Source organism: Lutra lutra, chromosome 11 (assembly GCF_902655055.1).
Source record: "Lutra lutra chromosome 11, mLutLut1.2, whole genome shotgun sequence".
In the NCBI taxonomy this organism is placed as follows: Eukaryota; Metazoa; Chordata; class Mammalia; order Carnivora; family Mustelidae; genus Lutra; species Lutra lutra.
In genome coordinates this window covers 44,690,457-44,717,596 of record NC_062288.1, presented here as the reverse complement: position 1 = coordinate 44,717,596, position 27,140 = coordinate 44,690,457, and the positions used below count along the sequence as shown (strand labels likewise).

Genomic DNA, 27,140 nt, shown 5'->3' with positions numbered 1-27,140 from the left:
GAAAGAACAGCAAAGAAAGCCTAAACCCAGCAGGAGAAGAGAAATCATAAAGATCAGAGCGGAAATCAATGAAATAGACACCAAAAGAACAGTAGAACAAATCAACGAAACTGGGAGCTGGTTCTTTGAAAGAATTAATGACTTATAGACCCCTGGCCAGACTTAATCAAAAAGAAAAGAGAAAGGACCCAAATAAATAAAATCATGAACGACAGAAGAGAGATCAGAACGAACACCATAGAAATACAAACAATTATAACATATATTGAACATATGTTGAGCAACTCTACTCCAGCAAATTTGACAATCTGGAAGAAATGAATGCATTCCTAGAGATATATAAACTACCAAAACAAAACTGAACCACGAAGAAACAGAAAACCTGAACAAACCCATAACCAGTAAGGAGATTAAAGCAGTCATCAAACATCTCCCAACAAACAAGAGCCCAGGGCAAGATCGTTTCCCAGGTAATTCTGCCAAACATGTAAAGAAGAACTAACACCTGTTCTCCTGAAACTGTTCCAAAAAATAGAAATGTAAGGAAAACTGCCAAACTCATTTTATGAGGCCAGCATTACCTTGACCCCAAAACCAAAGACCCCATCAAAAAAGAGAATTACAGACCAATATCTTTGATGCACACAGATGCGAAAATTCTCACTAAAATACTAGCCAATAGGATCGAACAGTATATTAAAAGGATTATTCACCACGACCAAGTGGGATTTATTCCTGGGCTGTAAGGTTGGTTCCACAACCACAAATCAATCATGATCCAAAGGGGCACATGCACCTGAATGTTTTATAGCAGCAATGTCCACAATAGCCAAACTATGGAAAGAACCTAGATGTCCATCAACAGATAAATGGATAAAGAAGATGTGGCATATATATACAATGGAATACTATGCAGCCATCAAAAGAAATGAAATCTTGCCAGTTGCAACAATGTGGATGGAACTAGAGGGTATTATGCTAAGCAAAATAAGTCAATCAGAGAAAGACATTTATCATATGATCTCCCTGATATGAGGAATTTAAGAGGCAAAGTGAGGGGCTTGAGGGGTAGGGAAGGACAAAATGAAACACGTTGGGATTGGGAGGGAGACTAACCATAAGAGACTCTTAATCTCACAAAACAAACTGAGGGTTGCTGTGGGGAGGGGGATATGGAGAGGGTGGTTGGTTATGGACATTGGGGAGGGTATGTGATATGGTGAGTGCTGTGAAGTGTGTAAGCCTGACAATTGACAGAACTGTACCCTAGGGGCAAATAATACATTATATGTTAATAAAAATAATTAATTAAAAAAAAGAAAAATTGAATAAATGGTACACGTTTATAGTAGTACAGAACCTTTTCATAAGAATGTATGCAAAAAAGTATATTCATAAAGGGCAATAAATCCTTTAAAAGATGCTTTCCTAATTTGCCTGTTGAGGGTAGGAAGAAATTCCACACAAGAAATGTGTTAGAAAAATTGTATTATACCACAAGGAGTCCAATAAGACAACTCTCTAAGATCTATAGTACAGCCACTATTTTTTTAAATTTTTAAATACAATTTATGTAAAGCATTTTTAAAATCATGCAATAGCTTTTGTTATTAAAATCTGGGTCTTAGTAAAATGCCTGGAAAATAATTATTGATATTGTATATTTAAAATCTTGGGCAAAAATCTTTGGTTAGTAAATAAAATGCACATTATTTTCTATTTTAATAATCATTACACAAGTCTGTAAAATTTTTTTAATAAAGTTGATTAAAGAATGCTTTAAATGGTTTTTTTTCTATAACCAAATGTTTTTCTGCAGTTTTTCATAAGTAAATTTTTACAGATGGCCTCTGTGGTAACCTACGTAATCATTTTAACTTAAAAAATATGTATTTGGAGTTTTTTGTTTTTCTTGCAAGAGCTTATACTTTATTAAAAGGTAAAACTGCAAACATTTATACAGACACCCATTATGCCTTTGGGGTTACTCATGATTCAGTATGTTCTAAAATTCACTGAAAAGTGAATTTCTATCCTTTGGAGGATCTCAAATTAAAAATGGATCATTCATTAATGAATTACTAGACTTAATCCACAAACCATTCTCCTTGGCCATTATCAAGGATCTTGAATATTCAAAATTAGACTTAGAATCTAAAGGCAACAATTTGGCCAAAAAAACAAACATACATATGCATATATACACATTTGATTCCAGCATCAGAAAGGAATTCAATATCAATTTTAACTAACTCTAGGACTGACAAATGTATTTAAATGGCATTTGAGAAAGACGTTTTCATGTCCCTGGAGAGACAGCTGATTTCCATTGTCTACTTAAGGAAGAACAATGTGATGAACCTATAGCTGACCAGAATGTCTTAGTTCAAATACATTCAATATTTTTGTCAAATGAGTTAAAGTATCAGGAGTCTAACTATTCACAGACTTTAAAGAAATAATAATCTTAAATTGTATATTACTACAATTTAAGATTATAGTATTGACATTCAAAAAATATAACTTCAGTAATTTTTGGAAATAAAATATTAAACAACTGTATTCTTTTTACTTAGCTAAATAAATATAAAAAACAAGTTTTAGGTTATAAAAACTAGTTTTCTCAAAAATAGACTTCTCTTTTATTCCCCCCATATTCATGTCTTGCTTTTTTAATTCCCTATAAGTGAAATCATATAGTATTTGTCTTTCTCTGACTTATTTCGTATCAATCTCAAATAACAGATTTTATAAAACATTTACAATATACTTAATGAGTCATCTACAAAATAAAATTGGATTTTATTGGTTATTCTGTTGACTCACATTTATATATATTAATATATATTTGTCAAAACAAATTTCTTATTACCCAAGGCAGAATTTCCCGGCCATTCCCTAGGTGTGGTAAATTAGCACAGGGTGACTTTCTTTGGTGACTAGAACACTACTTAGTATGTTACATTAACTGGAAAGTATACAAAACAGCTAAAATATTTCAGAAGAAACTACTATAATTTAGTAAAGCTGTTTATTCCTTATTTTAAGCACTATAAAATCACCATCAGAAAATATTAGTGAAGTGCAGTAGATTAAAATGTTGGTCATTCACAATTATAATTCTCTTTAAAGTAAGGAAGCTGATGGTATGATATGGCTATCAAAATGAAGTAAAACACTTCTTCTTATGGACTTTTTTTCTCCTTACCTTAGAAGATGAAGAATCACACTCCTGACATATCCATCCATAGCCTGTTTGTTTAGGAGACTTTTTCAAAGGGGGATCCAAACAGCCAAAATGGTAGCACAGTCTGCATTCATCACACCTGCAGGGTAAACACATTTATGGTATATCTAAATAGTATTAAAAAAAAACTATCTTTTTCAAAGACAAATGGCAAACTACTATACATTTCAACATGGTTAATTCTATGCTTAGTTCACATAATTATTAAATTAATGTCTATGACAAAGACAATCTAAACCTGAAATAAATGTTTTAGGAAAAAGCAAAATACAGGAATAAACTTAACAAAGTAAATATCATTTAGAACACTTTGATAGTAGAAATGTTAAGAACATGTGAATGAATGTACATGTATAGCCAAATGTGTTCAAAACTAACATAATTTCACTTTGAAATTCAAGAATTAATCATTTACCCATTAGCTTAAAAACATTTAATATAAGATACATATAATTCTAGATTATGAATTCAATCTAATACATTGTAATTACTTAAAAAAAATTTAAGGTGTAATCAATCCTATACAATTTATACCTTATTATACCTTATCACTCTTCCTCCAAGTTAAGGTAGATTGTAAATGTACGGTCTAATATTTACAGCATGCTAACACAACCTAGCAAATAAAAACCATCCTAAGAATGTGGTATCATTTTTCTCAAATATAAATATTCTCAAAATTTACCTGTCACTTTCTCTCAATGCATTTGGGTTTTCAAAGTACTTCCTAGTACACCTTAAAGCTTATGAACAAATATTTTGATAGTGTCTTTGCCACCTATGATGTACAAAATCTAAGAATAAACTATCATACCTATTCTTCGTTTCAGACAATCTCATCCTGCTGACAATGAAGAAAGATCTGCATTATTTCATTGTTTTGTAAAAAAAAAAAAAAATTGCATCAGTTGGAAAAACAAGACCAAAATTTGACAGCAAATAACAAATATGTATACATGTTATAGAAAGGATTATATCCTCATTTTCTTTGTGCTCTTTTAACTTAAGATACTTTTCTTCAATCTATCAGATTCTCTTTGTATATGGTTTCTCTTACTGATTTAAACATTGAGAAATCCACAACTACAAAACCAAGAGAAAAATTTTATAATACATGTTATTACTTGAATAAGATATAAAATTACTATTTAGTAACCTTTATTAGCAAAAAGGGGGAAGGAATTAGTGCTATAAACCACACATAAAGAAAAACAATTGTTTTTCACAATAAAGGGGACTATAAACCTACATTTATGTAAAAATTTCAAATCATGCTACCAAATCCAATTGTCCAAAGACCCATTTTAGAAATCAAGAGTTTCAGAAAGTTAGCCAATTAGCCAAGTTATTCAGTTATAAAGAAATTTAAAACACAATATGTCACAAGTTTATGCATTTCTTCCTCTAGAACTTTCTCTTTATGAATGAAATAAACTTATGCACTTTTCCAAAAACCTTTTTTTAGACTCAGGACACAGCCTTGAAAAAAATTGTCTACCATAATTCTAGCTACATGAAAAATAAAATCAAACAGGAATAACAGCATTTTATTTACTATGCCATTATAAATAAACCAAAGGATATTTAAAAGTCAAATTATTCAAATACCTGTTGTTCTAGCATTAAGAAAAATTACAGATAACATATAGCTAACATCAAATGTAACATAAAGAGACTAAATAGCAAGCCCACACAATTTTATGTTCTTTCTTGTCAATTCAACTTATTTACCTTTCAATAGTTAGAACTTCAATTACTTGACATATAGTTACAGGAACCTTCAGAATATGAGTACTTCTGAATTTATGAGGAGGTTGAGACTTCTAGACAGCTGAGTGCATATTCCTTCAAGCATAAAACTAGTATTTCAATCATCTTTGATGGGAAATTTAAAAAGAATCACATTCTTTGCTTCATCAAGAAAATACATTAAATATAATTTACTTTGTCATCTCAGGGTCATGAATACAAGTAACACATGCTGCTATGTGTAGCAGCATGCCAGCCTTTTATGTTTGGAGTACTATCCATCTGCTGTTCTGTTTGAATTCTCATATTCGACTTTTTATAGGTTTTCAGGGTCCTCACTTGCTTAAAAAGTATGGGCTACTGCTTTCTGATATTGTGACCCTATTTGTCTAAGCATTTCCCTAACAATAATTTGTTGTGGATTTAGAAAACAAATCTTAAACCTCAGTAAAACTATGCAAACAGACAATTAAAAGACATGAAAATGAGAACTTCTACTGAGTTAAGTATATCGACTCAATTTTGGGTAATATAATCCTTTTTGCTTCACTTCAGGTTTTTGCACAATGTTCCTTAGAGTTCAGATTGCCAATCTAGGCTCTTGATAGGTGAAGAGTTATGGCATTAATGTTTTCCTAGTTCATATCAAATTACAACCCAATTATTGCATATTTACCTTAAAACTGTGTTGAGCTAACTTGAAATTACGATTTATAGTGTATAACTCACATCAAACACCATAATCAATATAAAGGTAAATTTTAATTTATTTTTCACATTCATCGGTGCAGGTGATTCTTCTTGTTATATCTATGTATTTCCAGCTAATAAACTTAAAAACAAGTTTGCTACACTGATAGAGTTCCAGTTTGTACCAGATTTCAATTTATTGTAAAATCAAGTTACCAGCTCAAGAATAAATGCACAGAGAAAAGAAAGGTTTTATATGCTAGATTTGTTACATGATAATGTTGAAGTATATGCCATTTGGAAATAACATAATCCTTACTGGGTACTTCATTAGTAATACCTTTTAGAATGACTTAATCTCCATATGGAACTCTAATGTATTTGTAATGGGTCTCAGAGGAAAGGCAAAATTTGCTTGTCAGAATTAAGGGGATATTATAAGAGTTCTCTAAAGTTATAGCTCACTCACCAGTAAATAAAAACTGCAATTGCAAGACTAAATAACAAAAAAAGAGTAGTTAATATACTTAGGAACTGTCAAAATCCAGGAAAGAAAAACACAAAGAGAAATAAATCAATCTTGAAATCAACAGTTCTGTTAATAAATATGCAAATTAAAGCTCTTTCTATAAATGGCTAAAATTATTTCCATGTGGAAAAAGTACTGTTGTTTCTACATTAGAATACTGAGGACATCCAGAGCTTTACGTGCTGATAACAAAAATATCCTCGATGATACAAAGTAAACTCCAACAGAATTTGTAAGAATACATCATAGACAAATGCAAGAGATACCATTAAGAACTTAAGAAACCGTAGATGTTAAAAATCGGATTACTTATTTCATTCACACACACTCCACTTTGAAAACTTAAGGAACTTCTGTCAGCCAATAAATTCTGGCCATGTTACAAATTTAGATCTTTTTTAAAAATTGAAAAGCAGAAACTCCTAAGGGTCTGCAATCATTCTGCTACCTAAAAGGTGAAACAAAGTTGAAGTAGTTATTGATCAAATTATTATTTATGGTCTCTACTATTTCTCACATATACCTGGAAACACATAACTACAGCACATAATATATATATATCTAATTAATCAAAAATAGTGAATACAATGTTTTAAAATCTTTTCCAAGAGCAGTCATTGACCCACAAATGATATAACACAATATACTTTATTAAAGAACACAAATGTCTATGTAAAAAAAAAAAAAAAACAGATTATAATACCAATAGCACATATACTAAGTAGAAAGGCAGTATCTTAAAATATTTAAAAGAGAATATTAAATTAACCTATAAAGAAATACTATGGATTTTTTAAATAAAATACAAATTGGATTAAAAGGATACTTAAAGAAGTATCTTTTAAACACCTAATAAATATTGTACACATTAACACTATAGAGCATTCTAAAATTACAGTTTTAATAAGATAAAATGAATCCCACTTATTAAGATGAAAGGAAACCTGATTTTTAAATTAGATTATTACTAAATATTACTTCCTAGGTATCAGATTCATAAAGGATACAATGTAAATAATAAAGCAGATATAAACACAATTCTATATGTATTTAAAATACTTACTTAGCATATGGTTAAGTCTAGCACCCTAGACAAAGAAGAGGAAGAAAATGACTTATGTTCATGTCTAAGATCCATACAACAAGCAGTCCTTGGTTTACCTGATTACTGAGGACATGAATACATGTAAAAAGAAACAACTGATTTATTTCTGCCTGTACCAAGAAAAAGGCTAAAAACCAATATTCCAAAGGATTTCTTTAACCCTCTTAATTTCCAATTGATAATTTCATTAGAATACACTAAATAACTATTTTTAAACTAACTGAAACAATTAAGTGCACCTCCTATGCATGTAACTTATAGCCAACTTATAAGCTAAATTTCAGAAGAAGAAAAATCCATACATGGGACTTGAAAAGGGATGTACATTTTTTTGTGATCAAGTTGATTCATAATCACAACTATTTTTTATGTCAAGGAACATTTTATTTAGGTCCATGTCTATATACGGTAAAATACTGATTGAAAATATATACTATTACATCTCTTCACTCAAAAGGAAACAGACTAAATATTGAGAGAACTGATGGGTTGGGTTTCCTTACTTTTTCATGATCTCTGTGTAAAAGTTCTATATAAGAAAGATCAAAAGAATTAATATTAACATTACTTAAATAAAATTCACTAGCAAATTAAAACACCCACACAAATCTATTAATGGTAGTGATGGATTCTTTCATTGAATAGTAGCCAATTATTTTAATTACTCATATTAACGGATGGAGAAAATGCTGGATTGTGGCCCATGAGTTAAATAACTTTTAAAATAATACAAGCTTAAACAAAATTTTGTATTCTACCAATCATAATAACATTTCATATCAGTAAAGACATTTTACTCCTTGTATTTTACAATTTTAGTGCAAACCATCTATACAACCATTTTCTAAATGAAATAATTAGAAAATGTACTTTAGATCATATGTCACAAATAAAAGACTAATGTGGAGATCTTCAACATTTTTCATTAGTGCCACTATAGACCTCTATTTTTATTACAGGCAATAATGAATGAATGAGTGGTAAGAAAGACAAAAATAATCTTTACCCATGAAAGTATATTAACTGAAAAAAGTATCTGGATAATTACTGAAATCCAAATTCATATTTAATGATAACTTAAATAATAACATCAATTCAGTTAGCTACATCTGTAACAGCTAGGTTACAAGATCCAAAGGGAAACAAAAAAATAAAACATGAAACCAAAAGAATTCATATAAAAATACATAATTAAGGTCAAGTACCGCCTCACAGCATGAGAGAATGATGAGACATTTCCATACCTGAAACACGTCTGCTTTGTTTTTTAATAAACTGATCTCCATCTGCTCATGCCCTTGGAAATTTTTCAGCAGTACAACCTGCTGTGCTCAAGCCCCACATAACTTTGTATTTCCCTGCTCATAATTAACTAATTATGCTCTAATCAATAGTGTAGATCCTGATTTTACAATGTAAATCAGATAAATGAGATGATAGCTGGGGGTCAATCTCATTTTATTTAGAAAACCCAGCATGAACATCCAATTTCATTTTATCTTATGTACCTGAACAGCAGTGAATCTTATCAGCAGGCCTGCAGAAAGTCTAAAGAGTGAGCACTGGGAGAAAGAGGCCTATGTTCTTACAGAGAAAGTATTTGCAAACCATGTCCATCTCAGAAATACTTTTAATCACAATCCTTAATAGTATGTAATTTTACAAAGTGCTGACTCGGACAGGTAGGAAAAAAATCTATCTTCATATACATGCACCCTAAAGCTGAGTATCTCAAACAAGTTTCAATTGTCAAAAATAGTTTCAGAAGATAAAAAAAAAAATTTAAACATTACATTCCACTCTGCTGTAGAAAGTCCTTCTACAACTCCTTGAATAGATTTTGCTGAAATACTCATAAAATATTTCCATATTGTGAATCAAGTAAAAGAGTGGTAAGTTATGTAAAATAAGGAACACTGTTTAAAAAAGAGTGGTCTCATTAAGTGATAGGATGTATAAACAAGGAAATAGGATAATGATAATAAATTATTATTTATTGGTCAGTAATCTATTTTTAATGTCATCAGTGTAAAATCAGATAAACATCAAGCAATACATGAATAATGATGGTATGTAAGTGATACATAAATATCCTTTCTAAACTAAAGATGGATAAAGGTTAAGGCTAACCCTTGCATATTCAAACATAACCCTAATTTCCAACCTTTTTTTAAATAAGCAAAGTAGTGAATTATGTACAAAGGCTATGTTCTTTGACCAATTTCATAAATTAGTTACATAAAATAGTGCTGTCCCCATAATAATTAAAATTAAAACTTAAAAAGTAAAAAAAATTGCTTAAATGAATTTATAAAAAGAAAGACAGTGTATGTTATAGATACAACTCCTATAAACTTATCTAGAAACAAATATTTTTGGAAAACTTAAGGGCTCTTTTCAAGACATTAATGCCATCTTCAATCAATGTAACCACAACACAATGATTCTTTTAAAACCTATTATATACAAATGGTTCTCAAAGTGGTGGTCCCTGGCCATCAGTATCACTCAGGAACTTGTTAAAAATGCAAATTTTCAAGCCTCATCCCACACCTACTGAATCAGAAACTGGAGGGAGACAGGAGGAGTAAGGTAGGGAAGAGGATAATAAGAAGATGGAATGGACAGCAATCTGTGTTTTAACAAATCCTTCCTGTGACTCTGATGCACTGTAAAGTTTGAGAATCACCACTATATACTACTATGTCATTCTTCTTGTACTTCTGAATCATTTAATTTCCTTCCTGATAGAATTAGTGTATTTTTCCTCTCTCTACTTTGTGAGAAATAGCCATCATTTACCTAACCTACCGATTTCACACACCTGTGAAATATGTATCATTTTGCTCCTATTTTTTAAGGGCTCATTAATATCTCCTTTGAATAGGAATTGGACCAATCATGGAAAAGAGTTAATTATATACTGTGGAAATATGAGAGCACTCGGGAGATTATGAGGAGAAAATGTTTAATTCTACTCCCTTTAAAATTTCTCTTACATGTTTGCAGTACCAATGATCTTATGAATTATGAGATTTGTCTTTGTGATGTGCAACAAAGATTTTAGGGTTAGCAACAAATATGGAATAGCATATCTACCACTGAAGATTTTAAGATAGAGAATGATGATAATGTAGTATTCTAATTAAAACCCGGTGGAAAGGATTTTGAATAGTGACACCAAAACCACAAGGCTTAATGGTTTCTCAAAAAATCTAAAATAAAATGACCCACTAGTAATTTTTACTATATATCAAAGGAGGGTGAGGAACATTAGCATATTCTTTTAAGGAAATGGCAATCTGTCATTTTACTTATTATCTATTACAATTAAGCAATAGTAATAATTATCAACTTTCTCTTCAGCTTACGTAGAGATAATGAGTCCTTATTCCAGAAAAAAAAATGCCTACTGGTTTTGCTACAGGGTATTAATAATTTTCCTCCAATGTTAAAAGATCTTTTGATAAGTTAATAATCTCAGTTTATACATATTGTATATACATATTACTTTTATTAAACATCTTATCCAATAATAAGGTTCCTTACTGTAACTATAGATTACTAGCATACAGCAATTTCATACTTACACTTGCTTTTGCTTATCTAAACATCGCCTATTCTATTCCTACAGTTTAAACTATTTTCAATTGCCACTATACCTGAAAAGATGTCCAAACCACATTTATAAATCAGGAAATTCCAAGAAACAAGTTAACAATTACATGTATATGTACATTTCAATTTCAGCCAAGAGTCTCTTCTAAATCAGTTCAAGATGGAGTGATGGAATATTCAACATATTTCTGTCGTTGATTTAAAACTGGATCATTAAAACTTGAAGATCAAATTTTAATTCTGTAAACCTCTGGAAAAATATAGATGTTGATGAAGATCTTTCAGTTGGAAGGTTGTATAGTCATTAAGCTTTGAATCTCCCTCCTTATTTCATAACCTCAAATTTAAGGTCACGAAAAATAAAATTATATCGAACACAGAAAGTTCGTATTAAATCAATGAAGACTGAATAAAATTGGGTATTACTAAAAAATATCTAGAGATCAACACAGATATATTTTACTAATGAGCTTAAAATTTGAAGTTGTAAAAGTTTCATGCTAATAATATTAGTGCTTTCACACTAGGACTAATGAGCCAAAACTAGAATGGCATATGCTTCACAAGTTTTTTACTTTTGCTGAATATTATAAATAGGAATAACCATTAAATAAGAGTCTATAGTTGTTTCCCAATGTAATATTTCACATATGAATATATGTTTTAAATTGGATGAAACAGAATAGCAGACTAGTGGAATGCATTGTCTTTCTTGTTTGTTACTGGTATTGTTCAACAACAATGAGTAGCACATTGCACTTAAGTCCCACAGGCTTCCAAAACTCTTCAGTAAGTCCAAACACTGCATATCATCATTTGCCAAAGAAGCAAGAGGGAAAGACATTACTTAATAGGACAATTCTGACAAGACATTATCTACTATTATTCAACAATGCACATATCAAATGTTTCTGATTAGTGCAAGGAAAAAAAAAAAGAAGAAGAAAAATATAGAAAAAAATCCACACAGGCAAATTAACTGCCTTGTCAGTCCAAGCAACAAACCAATCAATTACATTCTATCCAAACCTGACAAGCAAAGGCAACTTTTTGCAGTGATAAGCTTATGGGAAGGACAAGATAGCTGTTCTCCTTTACTTTATGTACTCTATTGAGAGTGTTATCCACATTTTTAAAATCACACTTATAAAAGAGGTTTCCAGGATTGCCTCCGAGGATGAGCTGTGGCAGAGTTGGGTCTCATGAAGGGTATCTACACAGTAAAGTGATAAGAAAAGAACATTAACATTTAAAGATCATAGCAGCTCTGTACTATGTCTTATGAAACATACTAACAATACCACAGTAGATTCAAATAACATAATTTGGTCCAAAGAGATAGATACCCTAAACCTAAATGCCATGATCTTGTATAGGTTCTTACTGTTTAAAATGGAATCATATTATCCTTTGAAACACTGAGTTGCCTCCTCTTGTATTATTAGTATTGTTATTATTAGCTTAAGTTAAAAATTAAATCTATCTTACTAAAACAAAAAAGAAAACATAAAAATGTTGGAGAGTTTATATTTACACAAGCAAATACGTATTTGATCAATAAATGTTTCAAAAAATAGCAGTTTGCTCTTTTTTCTTCAACTATGGCAATTTAGCAAATGCTTGTGAAACTGCGGAAGGCATATTGAATGTAACTGTGCTGAAAACAATTACACCTAATTGCCATGTTACAGTAGGGCTGGTTCTGCTGACTATAGTCTCAGGGAGGACATTTTCAAATGATGTCTGTCCCCTGGGCCTACACTGCCTTCCTTTGTTAAGGAATATACTAGAAATGCTTGGTTACAAGTATGAAAAGTATATCCTGAACTAGCTATTTTAGTGGACTGTGCAACAAAAATGGCAGAGAAAATACCTCACAGTGAAGACCAGGAAGATTATGAATGTACTAATTTTAGCCAGATTTTCAACACTCATACACCTGCATTTATTTCTCAAAACTTTTTCTATTGTTTCTTGTATTTATTTCACTAGCAACATGTATTCATTTGCTACCTTCGTGCCTTTATTTTCAGAGGAGAAATGTTAGGTGCTTAGTGATTAGAAGAGCATTTTTTTTTTTTACTGTGGTAAACACAGAAATTTATTTCCTTCAGCTATCTGTCTGTACCTATATAGATGAGGTGAAACTGTCAAAGTAGTCACACATCATAGAGAAACTTCATTTTAGTATTTAACTACTAGAAAGATGTGTTTAATGCTTCTAAGTTCCATTGAGAAAAAAGAAAGTGAAAAGTGGCACATCACAGACAAATATAGCACTACTGAGAAGAGCTACCACACCAAGCTGAATAATTTCCAAAGAAAGCAAAAACAAAACTGTACAAGAAAAAAAAGAATATAATGTGAAACACAGTTTTCAGAGAAATGTACTTATCACCATATGAGAAATAAACAGAAAGAGCTAAAGTCCTTTGTCAAATAACAAGGACATAGGAAGAGCTGAATTCCCTTGTTGAATAGTCATAGCGCTAACTTTTCTCAGTGCTTCAGTCTCTCAGAGCTTTAAGCATATTCTGAATGTGATATTCTGAGAAGTGCTTTGTCTGCAACTTAAGAACTACTACATAAACATAATGTAAGAGGAAGCAACCACACCATTTACCAAAGAAGTATAATTAAATCTTAATTACATGCACAAATGATGGAGACTAGCAGATAATCCAAAAGATGTATCTGTATTTAACTTTGAAAGGAATTTGAACATAAAAACATTAGATATCATGGAAATCTGCTTTAAACCCCAGTGAAATCTAAGTTGAATTTTAACTTTGAAAAACACTAAAAAGTTATTGCTAATATTCTATCCTACAATTTCACTTAATATTCTAAATTTCCCTTGAAGCCAGAATAAGCAGTGTGACTTGTCTGGGCTACTATCTTCCTAGGACAAAAGACTGTGGTCTTTTACATCAGAGATCAAGTTGTGGCTTTGTATTTGTTCCATATGTATCTAGTAAGCTTACTTACAAATTACTGTAGAAAAAAGTAATTATTTTCAAAGGGCTTCCCTGATGCATGTACCAGTAGTCTGTATCTTGTATAGTTGGAATTGCCTGCCAAGAAGCATTTACTTCTTTTGACCCAATAAAGTCAAATATGCTGACACAGTGTAGTCTAGAGAGGCAGTATACCTAATGATTATGTAGAACATAAGCTACATAGTCAAGACTATTTAGACTCAAACCCTAATTCTACCACTCTCTAGCTGTGTGATCTTAGACAAGTAATTCTTCTCAGTTCCCTCTCCCATAAAATAAGGATAAAATCTGTATCTATTTCCTGGGATTAAATGAGATAAAATATGGAAAACATGAGCACACAACTTGCCCCATAAAAAGCACTCAGTAGGGGCGCCTGGGTAGCTCGGTGGGTTAAGCCTCTGCCTTCAGCTCAGGTCATGATCTTGGGGTCCTGGGATCGAGCCCCACATCGGGCTCTCTCTTCAGTGGGGAGCCTGCTTCTCTCTCTCTACCTGCCTCTCTGCCTGCTTGTGATTTCTCTCTGTCAAATAAATAAATAAAATCTTCAAAAAAAAAAAAAAAAAACACTCAGTAAATCTCAGGAACTAAAAGAAGAGCAGCAGATTTATCAAATAGTATAAGTATTTATTGGAAGGGAAAAATTTATGTTTTAATACATAATTTATATAGTTTCAATATAGAATTGGAATAATTTCTATTTCATGATGCTTAGTATCTCTGTCCCTCAGTTACCTAACTTCCAAAATGGAGATATGCCTACCTCACAGGACTGTTGTAAATACTGAATGAGAGCATACATTTTAGAGAGCAAAGAAGAGAGTCTGGGACATAGGAAATATCTAACATTAGGATTATTTAAATTCCCAGCCCATAAAGACTTTAAAATAACATTCTTAGGGTTCAATTACAAATGTTAAAAATATAAGATTCTTATACATTATTACCTAGATACAAATATCTATCAACTACAAAATTCATATCTAATGTTATTTTCAAATTTATTTCACCTCTAATTTCATTAATATTGTTTATTTCATAAAACTATGCAAAACCAATACAAATCAAAACCTTGTTATACAAGGAACAGATGAAACAGGATGTTTGATTAAAAAAAGAAAGAAAAACCAGAAAAGATAGTTGGTTTCTAATACTAGGAATTGGATTATGCTTATTTTTTATGACTCCAAGGACTGAAATTATTAAGGAGAGACATGTCAATCACTTAGAGAAACTGCCAACCATCAGACCTACCTTAAGAGGAAATGTTTTTCTTATACACTTCTATCCCCCACAGCAACTCATTCACTGTCTCTTAGTAGTGATACTGAGCAGATGATTCAAGTATCAGATGGATGGTGGGATTACATGCTTTGAGATTCTTTTTTTTTTTTTTTAAAGATTTTATTTATTTATTTGAGAGAGAGAGTATGAGAAGGGGGAGGGTCAGAGGGAGAAGGAGACTCCCTGCCAAGCAGGGAGCCCGATGCGCGACTCGATCCCAGGACTCCAGGATCATGACCTGAGCCGAAGGCAGTCGCTTAACCAACTGAGCCACCCAGGCGCCCTGCTTTGAGATTCTTTTCAGGAATGTACAGTGTTTATTCTGGAGCTTCTTCAAGTTACAAAAGTTACAAAATTTGAGGAAAAAATGAGATTGATGCCTTTATTTCACAAATGAGAAAATTACTTTAGAGATAACTTAATTCAAGGTCATTTATCTAGTCAAAAGCAGAACTGTGGCTTGGGTTCCAGTCTTCCAATACAATTTAAAATTTAATACATAATCCCTTCCATATAACTTAAAATATTAACACATTGTCATGGAAAATAAAAGATTTCAAAAATAAATTTTACTGAAAAATAGATGAATGAATGAGAAATATTTCACTGCTATATATGCTTGTTTACTACTCTAAAATTACTTATTCCAGAAATACCACACTTCACTATGTAATTAATATATACCATGTTCAGGCTTTTGTTTTCTTTAAATGCAAATTACTTATTTATAATGTATTTAATTTAAAAAGAAAAATAAAATCTAAAAATTCAAACACCGATAACATGAAACATACAAATATTTATGGAATCATGCAAAGTTACTTAAAGGTTAAAAGTTTCAATTAATATAGATCTAAAAGTCAAAGAATGTCATATTAAATACTGAATGTGTAAGGCAAATTAGGCAACCTCAACATCTAACAAAATTCATTAAATCAACTTAGCTATAAAAGAAAAAATATAATGAGTAAAATACCTTCTTTTTAATGTAATTTTATCAGAATATCACCTTAATAAGAAAAATTGCCTTCATTATCTAAATATAAGTATTATGAAAATTAAACATCTCTCTCCAAATTTTTGCTAGTGGAAAAGCATTCTTAAAAAATAACTAAAGTTTTGGGGCACCTGGGTGGCTCGGTGGGTTAAAGCCTCTTCCTTCAGCTCAGGTCATGATACCAGGGTCCTGGGATCGAGCCCCGCATCGGGCTCTCTGCTTAGCAGGAAGCCTGCTTCCTCCTCCCTCTCTACCTGCTTGTGATCTCTGTCTATCAAATAAATAAATAAAATCTTAAAAAAAAAAAATAACTAAATAAAAATAACTAAAGTTTTCTTCACCAGACCCAGTTTCTACTTCCCTCTTTAGGATCTAATCTTTTTATGATGTACAATACAGCATCATTTTATGTTCAAAGACATTAACTTAAATCACTGATCATTGCTTTTTATAAACCCAGGTCTAAAGAAAAAGGCAACATTCTTGGTGGTAGGAATGGCCAAGTAGCTTCTACAAGTGGTGATATAAAGCATTCAATTTTAAATTTTAGACTGTCAGGCCCGTAAGATATATCTCTGTTATCCTAAGTCTGTTCAGTAAATGTTCACAAGAGCCTTGGAAAATTGCATTTGGAGAATAGCATAAAGCACAGCCGGGTCAAGTGGAGGATAAAGAAGCAGGAGAGCAGTTGGCCTACTCTGTGACTCCTACATTGACTGGAGTTGAGGTTTAAGCCATTTTACCAGGCAAGAGAACGATCCAAAGGTTTGGAGGATCTGAAATATATTACAGCTACGGAATGCAGTTACATACTAACAATAAAAATGGATAGAGCCAAAGTAAACAATGGGATCCAGGGAGAGCTAATCAGAAGTAAGAAACAGAGGAAGAAGGCAAGAGAAAACACTGAAGCAGCTAAATAAAAACACTGAAACAGAGTAACATAGTAGAGAACAGTGAAACAGATATTGAGAAAGATCTCAAGGAAGCCACAAGAATGAAAAAATGGAGGGAATGGATATCAAGAAATGTTATGATGGAAAATTGTTTCCAAATTATTCGGATATTTCTAGTTTTCAAATAATACACAACAGCTATATTTTAAAATTTTTTGGAACAAAGTCATAATTATGAATAAAAGTAAATATATTAGGATGCTATAAGATTAAAGGAATTTAAACTTAGAATTTTTTGTATTTTTGTAATGAACAAAATTTAAAATGTTTCCATGTACCTGCCTTAAATTTTTAAAAAAGATTTATTCATTTATTTATTTGAGAGAGTGAGAGAGAGCACAAGCAGGGAGGAGGATCAGAAAGTGAGGGAGAGGCAGAACCCTGATTGAGCAGGGAGCCTGATGCAGGGCTCAATCCCAGGACACTGGGATGATGACCAGAGCCAAAGGCAGAGGCTTAACTGACTGAGCAGTCCAGGCGCCCCTGCCTTTAATTTTTTTTTTTTTAATTAACAGACTTTATTTTTCAAAGTTTTAGGAAAATTGAGTAGATATACAGAGATTCACATATACTTCTTACACACACACCCTTTAAATTTAAAGTCCGTGTTTTTATATAATGGGCACTTTTGATAGCTCAAGGAAGAAAAAATGAAAAAGAAGAATGCCAGGTAGAAATAGAGGAAGAAACAAACATGCTGAGATTTGGGAATGTGCACACTTCATTGATTCTTATTTAGTGTAATGATACTGGACAAGTCTCTGAGTTACAACAATGAAGATAAACAATGAACTTGTGAATATTTAAAGGGAAGGGAGATTTTCATAGGAGAACTGAACTAGCCTTAACATTGCCTCTGGCATCAGTGTGTGTTTCAAGATTCTTACATTAATTGTGAAGAAGTAAAATAATATTTGAAGAGTGTCAGTGATACAATAAGGATACATACTGTAAACAGGGCAAATTTTAATTCTAAAAACAGAGTCTAATTAATAAGACAACAATGGAGATAAGAGAGAATCATTAAAAAAATACTCTATGCAAAAGCAGGCAGAAAAAGAGAATAAAAAATAACAAAGAAGTGATAAAATAAATAGAAAACAATACGAAGATGGTAGATTTAAATCCAACCATATCAATAATGACATTAACTCTAAATGGTGTTACCTCATGGAAAGACTGAGATTGTGAAATTGGATAAAACAGCAAGTTCCAACTATATGCTGTTTACTTGAAATACAATCCATTTTAAATATAGTCTGTATACCTGAGTATTCATATATGTATGGAGATATATATATATATATATAATTATAAATATAAAGCTATTTTAAGCATAAAGATATAGTTAAAAGTAAAAAAGGGTAAAAGATATACCATGCAAACAGCAATCAAAAGTTTACTGGAGTGCCTATAGTACCATCAGACCAAGTAAGCTTCAGAACAAGAATATTACCAGATATTAAAAGGGACATTATATTGATAAAGGGGTCAATTCACTAAGAAGAAATAATGTATAAAGCAAATGCTAATAAAACTGAAAGGTGATATATACAAATCTATAATTATAGTCAGACTAATACTCTTCTCTTAGTAATTAATAGTATAAGTAGATAGAAAGTAAATATGTATAAAAACACTTGAACAATGTATCAACCTATTTTTATAGGACATTCCATTCAACAAGTGATGAATATACATTCTTTTCAACTTCACATAGAATAAGACCGACCACATTCTGGACCATGAAATAAACCTCAATGAATCTGAAAGAATTGAAATCATATAAAATATGTTTATGATACTATTTTGGCCAAGAGAACTCTGTTTCCTCACTAAAGGCTCTAAAAGTCAATGATCAGTTTCAACTAGAAATGAATGGGACTCCATCGTAAAAAGACTTTGAGAAACCCAACTCATTTGGGTTGGATCAGTAAATATGTGAGCTGATGCAAAAAAGGCAGGGGATGTTTTATCTCTGAGGTACCATATAGATGTTGTTCACTTCTGATTTGTGTGTGTGTGTGTGTGTGTGTGTGTGTGAGAGAGAGAGAGAGAGAGAGAGAGAGAGAGATGCGGTTGGGGGTGGGGCAGAGAGAAAGAATTTCAAGCAGGCTCCATACCCACTATAGAGGCTAAGGCAGGGCTCAATCTTACACTCCTGAGATCATGATCAGAGCTGAAATTAAGAGTCGGATGCTCACTGTACTGAGACACCCAGGTGCCTCTATTCACCTCTGAATTTCTGGAACTAAGGCCAGCATCTGGTACAAAGGTACACAGAATAATTATTTGCTGAATGAATGTTTTTCTAAAATGTTCTCCCAAACAGTTTGAACTTAGTACATTAAAAGGGTGAATCTAAGGGCCAGAGTGAGAACTGGCATAGGTACTATCAGGTAGCTAGTACCTGTGAAGCTTTGTAAAACCACAGATTGGGAATCTACCAATTCAGAATCTCCAAGACTGTGATTTTTCTTTTTGTTTGTTTGTTTTCGGTAATTCTTTCTAAAGGTGATTTGCATCCTTAGCAAGCTTAGAACCATTATCTTAGGGCTTCAGCTAAAAGGATTTCTGGAATAAAACTGTGGTTCTCAAAGTATGCCCAAACTTTCAAAATCAGCATTAACTGAGAACTTGTTATAAATATAAACTTTGAGGCACCACCCTAGGACACTCAAAACAAAATTCTGGGGCTTAATAATCCTCTCAGGTGGTTTGAATGTACCCTGAAGATTGAGAACTTCCACTTAAAGTAGAGCAAATAGAGCTGGTATGAAGAAAAAACAAAGAGGCATGGAAAGGAAGTTAAATTACTACTACTACTGCTACTACTACTACTACTAATAACAGTAAGGGTAAGAGACAAATTACAAATATTTCATAACTTTACTTAAGGTGGACCAAGCTGACATTCAACTACTCAAAGACAAGTTTTATTTACATGGAGATATTTTAGTCACGAAAACAAATCTTAAAAGAACAAACAAACAAATAAACCAGGGAATACTGCACTACCTCGTCTTGAGCATTTCCTACCTAGCAGTTAAATTTCTCTGGACTTAGTGTGTGACTCAAGGACACCTTAGTGTGTAAACCAAGGACACCTACAGCCAATTCTTTCAGTTCCACCATTCCTTCCCCACCTCCCCCCAAATTTTTTCAGTTCCTCCATTCTTATAGACATGATTTCCTGCTAGCCCTTCAGTATCCATTCAGAGACACAGTCATTTACTTAAAAGTAAAGATAGTAAAGTTAGGATTGGAAAATTGAGTTATACAGAACAAATATGTGACAGTTACCAAATCTATAACAGTTATCAAATATATTTCCAGAGTTTGATTCCTCTCTATTAATTATAATTCCATAACTTTAAATGCATTCTGGAGATCTCTAATTAACACTCCTAAAAAGGAATCTCACAATTCCCTATAATACCATTCATTTATTTTGTTTCCAAAAATTAAACATGGCTGCTCATCCTTCTGTTACTAATATCGCGATTCTTTCCAATTAGTTATCTTGAAGTCAATCAGCTGGGTTAGTCAGTCATCCTTTTAGGAATATTTCCATGATCCTCTAAGTTCTTATGTATCTTATATAACCTCCATAATAACAATTTCATGGACAAATAAATGAATGGGTTTTAATATCCTTAATAAATAGGAGGCAGATTAGAAAATAAATCTGAGACTAAACATAGGAATCTTATTTAAAAAATAAAGAACAAAGAGATTTCATAATTTATTTATAAATGAAAGCCTCAAAAGAATAGTCAAAGAAATCTTTGGGCCATGTGCTCAATGCTGCAAATGAAACTCAACTTTCCCTTTTAAAAAACATTTACATTTACAGGCTATGTCACAAGAAGATCCTTGATATAACTAGGCAATTTTCCTTTTTCTTTTTTTTTTTTTAAAGACTTTATTTATTTATTTGACACAGAGAGACACAGTGAGAGAGGGAACACAAGCAGGGCAGTGGGAGAGGCAGAGGCAGGCTTCCCGCCAAGCAAGAAGCCTGAGGCAGGGCTCTATCCCAGGACCCTGAGATCAGGACCTGAGCTGAAGGGTAGACACTTAACGACTGAGCCACCCAGGCGCCCCATAACTGGGCAATTTTTCAATTCCTTAATAAATGACATAAATGAGTACCTGACAAGAGAAATTTGGGACTGGAAGATTTTAGTCACTTAAAAGGAAAGTTACTGACTAATGTAATTTCACTTGGATGTGACTGAATCCCATTGATTTAGTCTTTCCTAAGCCTATTTTCCTTGTGCAGCTGTGTCTATCAGATTTCATGAGCAATTACAGGGAATGTCTAACAGTTTCTTTCAAAGCAGAACTCCTCCTCCACTTGCTACATTTGGAGAGAACGTACTTAAGGAGTTACTTTTATGTAGTTCAATCTATCAGTTCTCAAGTGCTCAAATGGTTGCCTATTTATGAACTAAATCACACTAAGGATCCTTGGTTTCATGTATTATCTTTATGCTAAAAAAAATCACATATACACACAGAATGCATGAACTAAAATTTTACCCTAAGTCACATCATGCAGTCACATTTTTAATAGTATATTCACAAGGTAATACTCAACCATTCTAACCTGTTCTTTTTACCCATAATATTTTCCTCAAACTTAGGCCTAAGTATTTTAGGAATACATACACACATACACACACGCATGCATACATTAAGTACCCTGATTTTTAAAAAGAAAAAAAGTTTCTAGAGTTCTGAATTTTACCTTTTAAAAAAAAACTATGGCATATTCAGATAAGTTTCCAAGAACACCATGAAAAATCAAACAACTACTATATTACCTATGAAAGGGAAGCTGAAGAAACTGGGTAATTTCACTTCCTTTTTTTTTTTTTCCTAAATTTCTTCCTCTCTCTTTCACCAAAGAACTAAAGTAAGGGTACAACAAAATAAAACAAACAAACAACAACAACAAAAACTTTGGTTAAAAAGCAGTGTAACTCTTTTCTAGGACAGAATTAAATATAACAATAACCACTGTAGGAAAATTAAAAAGTATTATTTTGGAGAGAGATAAATTCTGGAATTGATAGGTTAATTTTCAGAAAAGAATACATTCAAGGGAATTAAGGTCACAAGAACATTTTTTTTTTAATGTGCGGGGTTTTAAAGAGAAAAATCCAAATTTAACAGTAAATAAATCTTTTGAAAATTCTGGTAAGTCATTTCACTTACTTGTGTTTTAGTTTCTAACTCCAGTTCTATTAAGCTAAAAAAGTTCATGTAAATCAAAATCAAAGGTGATAAAAATAACAAGATAAAGACAATTTCATGTGATATGTAATTCTTTAGAGTAGTATAGGTTAAGAAATGAAGTACAAAGGGAGCAATATTATTTTATATACATATATATGCTTACATATTATATATATATGTTTATATATTATATATATGTACTAAGAGTTTCTTCTATTATTTACCAACACAAAGAGGCTTAATGAGATTTTAGAACAGGGGTGCAGATAAGATGACTAGTATCAATAAATCACATGTTACCAAAACATTTTTTGCAAGAATTTGAGAGCCAAAGAGCAGAACAAGAAATTTCTAGGAAATTTAGTCTAGGAAATTTACTAAATGAACAATTTTATATATGGGATATACTACTACTTCTAAAATGGGTGCAGAATTTAAAAAGATGTGACTGTGATGATTAAAACTCAAGAAATACACCAAGAATTTGTTACCAATTACAGTGGAGTAATCAGATTAACTGAATAAAATTTTACAGAAAGTAGCTCTCATCATAGAAGGGAAATGTGGAAACCCAATGATATACAGTGACATGACACATGCACATGACACTATTTCAAGTATTCAATGAATACTCAATTCAATGTTCAAGTAAACAATGAAGAGACTTAAACAGTTAATCTAGAAGGAGCAGTATTCTCCAAAATGATGAACAGTCAAAACACTAGAACAAAAGTACATACAATTCATTAAAAAAAGAAATTGTTGACAGGGCATGCAAAGATACAACTGTACACTATAATAGACTCTAAATAAAAAGAGTAGAATTATTTTAAGAACTTAATAACACAGGGGCGCCTGGATGGCTCAGTGGGTTAAGCCTCTGCCTTCAGCTCAGGTCATGATCCCAGGGTCCTGGGATTGAGCCCCGCGTTGGGCTCTCTGCTTGGCAAGGAGTCTGCTTCCCTTCCTTTCTCTCTCTGCCTGCCTCTCTGCCTACTTGTGGTCTCTGTCAAATAGATAAATGGAATCTTTAAAAAAAAAAAAAAGAACTTAATAACACAGCACCTATAGAAACAGCAAGATAATGAACATTGAAGTCAAGAGGTTTGGGTTTTTTTTTTTTTTTTAAGATTTTATTCATTTATTTGTTAGAGAGTGTGTGAGCACAGGCAGACAGAGTGGTAGGCAGAGGCAGAGGGAGAAGCAGGCTCCCTGCCGAGCAAGGAGCCCGATGCGGGACTCGATCCCAGGACGCTGGGATCATGACCTGAGCTGAAGGCAGCCGCTTAACCAACTGAGCCACCCAGGTGTCCCATGAGGTCTGGGTTCTAAGTGTAACCCACACTAAGCAAGCGTCTTTTATAAACCACACATTCAAAAAAATTACTGAAAGATTATAGCACACCAATTTTTATCCTAGCTCTTGAGATACAAAGATAAAACTCATTAAGTTCACAGTATGATGAAGAGGTCAACTGAACAAAAGTATAAGACTCCAAGAGAGATTCAGTACATGGTGACAAGTATTATCACAGAAGCCTGCCTAAGCTGCTAATGTAGTAAGAGACAATCTTTACTTGAGAAGTAGGAGAGGGTTAAGTAAAAGATTAACAAAAGATTAAAGCAAGTATTAAAAGGTTAAGTTGGAATTTATCAGGCAGAGAATATGTGGAATAAAAGTTGAGGCAGGAGGAAAGTACAGAGGAATTTTTAAAAAGAATATGTCAGAAAAGCCACATTGGCATGACTGGAGTAAAGGGCACTTGTGGATAAGTGACAGGGATCTAGACAGTTTCCTGGAGATCCTCTGGAAGTACTTAAATCAATAACATAAGTATATGATACAGAAAGAGAGCTGTGGATACATTAACTGGAGGAGAAGGAAACTATAAGGAGAGAGAGTTTTAGAAAGTTATCAGCAAAAGTTCACACATGAGAAGATAAAGGCCAAAACTAAAGCAATAGAAGTGAAGACACAAAATGAAGGCATAGATATAGAAGGTACAGACTGCTATGGAGATGTGTGTGACTGGCCATACCAGTCAGAAACTAAGTAGACAGAGTCTGGCTAGCGTTAAAAATTCTGAGTATTCCAAATTAAAAAGAAAATACCAGATAATCCAGTAATCCCACTACTGGGCATTTACCCAAAGAAAATGAAAACACTAATTCAAAAAGATACATGGACCCCTGTGTCTACTGCAGCAGTCTTTACAATAGCCAAGATACAGAAGCAATCCAAATGTCCAGTGATGGATGAATGGATGGATGGACACACACACACACACACACACACACACACACACACACAATGGAGTATTACTCAGACATAAAAAAGGATGAGATCCCACCATTTACAATAACATGGATGAACCTAGAGGGTATTCTGCTTAAGTGAAATAAGTCAGAGAAAAGACAATTATAATTTCATTATTTACATGTGGAATCTAAAAAATAAAACAAATAAACAAAAAGCAGAAACTACCTCTTAAATATGGAGAACAAACTGCTTTTATTTTTTTTATTTAATTTAGTTTAATTAATTTATTTTTTTTTAAGATTTTATTTATTTATTTGACAGAGAGAGAGATCACAAGTAGGCAGAGAGGCAGGCAGAGAGAGGAGGAAGCAGGCTCACTGCTGAGCAGAGAACCCCATGTGGGGCTCGATCCCAGGACCCTGAGATCATGACCTGTGCCGAAGGCAGAGGCTTAACCCACTGAGCCACCCAGGCGCCCCTATGGAGAACAAACTGATGGTTGCCAAAAAGTTTGGGTGGTAGGGGTATGGGCAAAATGGGTGAAGAGGAGTGGGAGATATAGGCTTCCAGATATGGAATAAATCAGTCATGGGGATAAAGGTACAGCATACGGAATATAATCAATGACACTAAAACAGGATTATTATGGTAACAGATCGTAGCTACATCTGTGGTGAGCATAATATAATGTATAGACTTGTCTAATCACTACGATGTACACCTGATACTAATGTAACATTGTGTGTCAACTATAATTCAACTAAAAATAAGGAATATGAAAAAATTTTCAGAGAATTCTGCATTAATGGGAAAATTAAAGATATGTCAAAGAAGAGATTACCAAGAACTCTGTAGAATGAAAAAAGAATACTGGACTGAATGTAAAACAAACAAAACACTAACATGAGCAGGGAAAGCAGAGGAGAGAAGTCTATAAAAGGACTATTCAGAGACAGAATACCTAGAATGCCATGTGTTGAAAGCCAAGGAAAGTAATCAATGGAAAAGAATAAGTTGAAGATAGAGGAGTAGGAAATAATCAGAGTCAAGGAGAATGGGATCCAGGGCACTCGTAGAAATACTACCTTCAAAAGGTAAAAGGACCACCTTTTCTAGGTGTACTGCTAGGAGAGATACAGGTGATAGAAGACGCCTATGGATACCAATATATTTATAGGTAAGTTATAGGGTATATGTTAGAAAGCTCGTGCATTTCTGTCTGATCGTTTCTGTTTTCTATGTGAAGCCGGAGATGAGGTCATTGTTTAAAAATGAAGAAAGAAAAGAAGAGGTGTTAAGATGAGGTACATAAGGAGAATGGAAATAGGTGCTGTCAGCAATGAATTTTCAAGTTGACTAGGAAAACATGGAAGAACTGCCAGACAACAACAGGGGCCCAATTTATAAAGATTAGGTATGTCAAAAAATATAAAACTTATATATGAATCAATAAATTGTTTATACCTCAGTAAGCATGCTTTCCATCTATTTAGTGTTTTGTTTCTTAACTGAAACTATATGTATAAAAATTTATTTAGTCTGCCTTTAGTGCTTTTTTTGAGGAATAATTTGATGTTTATTTCATTTGAATATATTTTCCCTAGGAAATGGTAATTTCTGAGCAAAGGTCTGTTAGGTTTCTAAGAGCCATGGTCAACTGATCATAGCTGTTTTTTTATATTTAATTAGCCTTTTTGTATGTGTGTCATATAGAACTCTATTTAAACATTACATTCATGTAATTAACTTACTTAAAACTTTATAAAGAATGTTTGCTATTTACTCATAATCCTACCATACTAAAAAATACCATGCTCACTTTTTATTCTCTTCCAATCTCTAGCTACCTATATGTAAAAATTTAGTGGCATATACTTACTCTCTAAAATGGGTTTCTTCACTCCTATGTAATTACATTGTAATCTATAAAAGATACATAATATGTTTGTTATCCTGATTTGCAGTTTATCGTCCACCTCCTAAATACCACGTTTAAGCTGTTTTTTTTGGGGGATTTGCGTGTTTTGGGGGGTGAGAATTTTCCTAACTATAAAAATGTATTCATATAGGTTATTTTCTTTGAATATTTCTTTGTGATAAATTCTGAGGAGGAAGATTATTACGATGAAATATAAGAATATTTATGTAATTAGCACAGCCAAAGCAGTAAAAGAATTGATTTTTTCCCCTTAAAATGAAACAGTGGAATATATGAAGTACACTTAATTTACAAAAGATATTTTTAAATGCCAGAAATTCAAAAATATTGTGTTACTTGCAATAGTTGTTAGTGTTTGGCATTCAGCAATTTGTAAACTATACATGTTAGGAAATAGGCTATTATGTGTATACATGTGCATGTATGTGTATGGCCAATAAAAAATTTCCTTCTAAAGTTGGTAATAATGACAATCTTGTAAAGTTAAGTTTTATACTGAAGGAAGTAAGCAGTATTCTACCAT

At 32.4% G+C, this 27,140-nt stretch overlaps 1 protein-coding gene across 6 annotated transcripts in view; it reads right to left on the bottom strand.

Moving 5' to 3' along the window:
• PHF14 (PHD finger protein 14) overlaps nucleotides 1–27,140 on the bottom strand; it is a 236,083-nt gene that overhangs the window by 92,503 nt on the left and 116,440 nt on the right. For 4 of the 6 annotated variants that reach the window (XM_047694282.1, XM_047694283.1, XM_047694284.1 and 1 more), the window contains exons 17-18: nucleotides 4,062–4,091; nucleotides 3,209–3,326 (exon numbers count right to left, since the gene is read on the bottom strand). In XM_047694282.1, coding sequence (XP_047550238.1) covers nucleotides 3,209–3,326; nucleotides 4,062–4,091 — 148 coding nt within the window. Of the gene's footprint in view, nucleotides 1–3,208; nucleotides 3,327–4,061; nucleotides 4,092–4,117; nucleotides 12,152–27,140 lie in introns of those variants that run through there. The other 2 variants (XM_047694285.1, XM_047694289.1) reach the window with 2 other exon arrangements.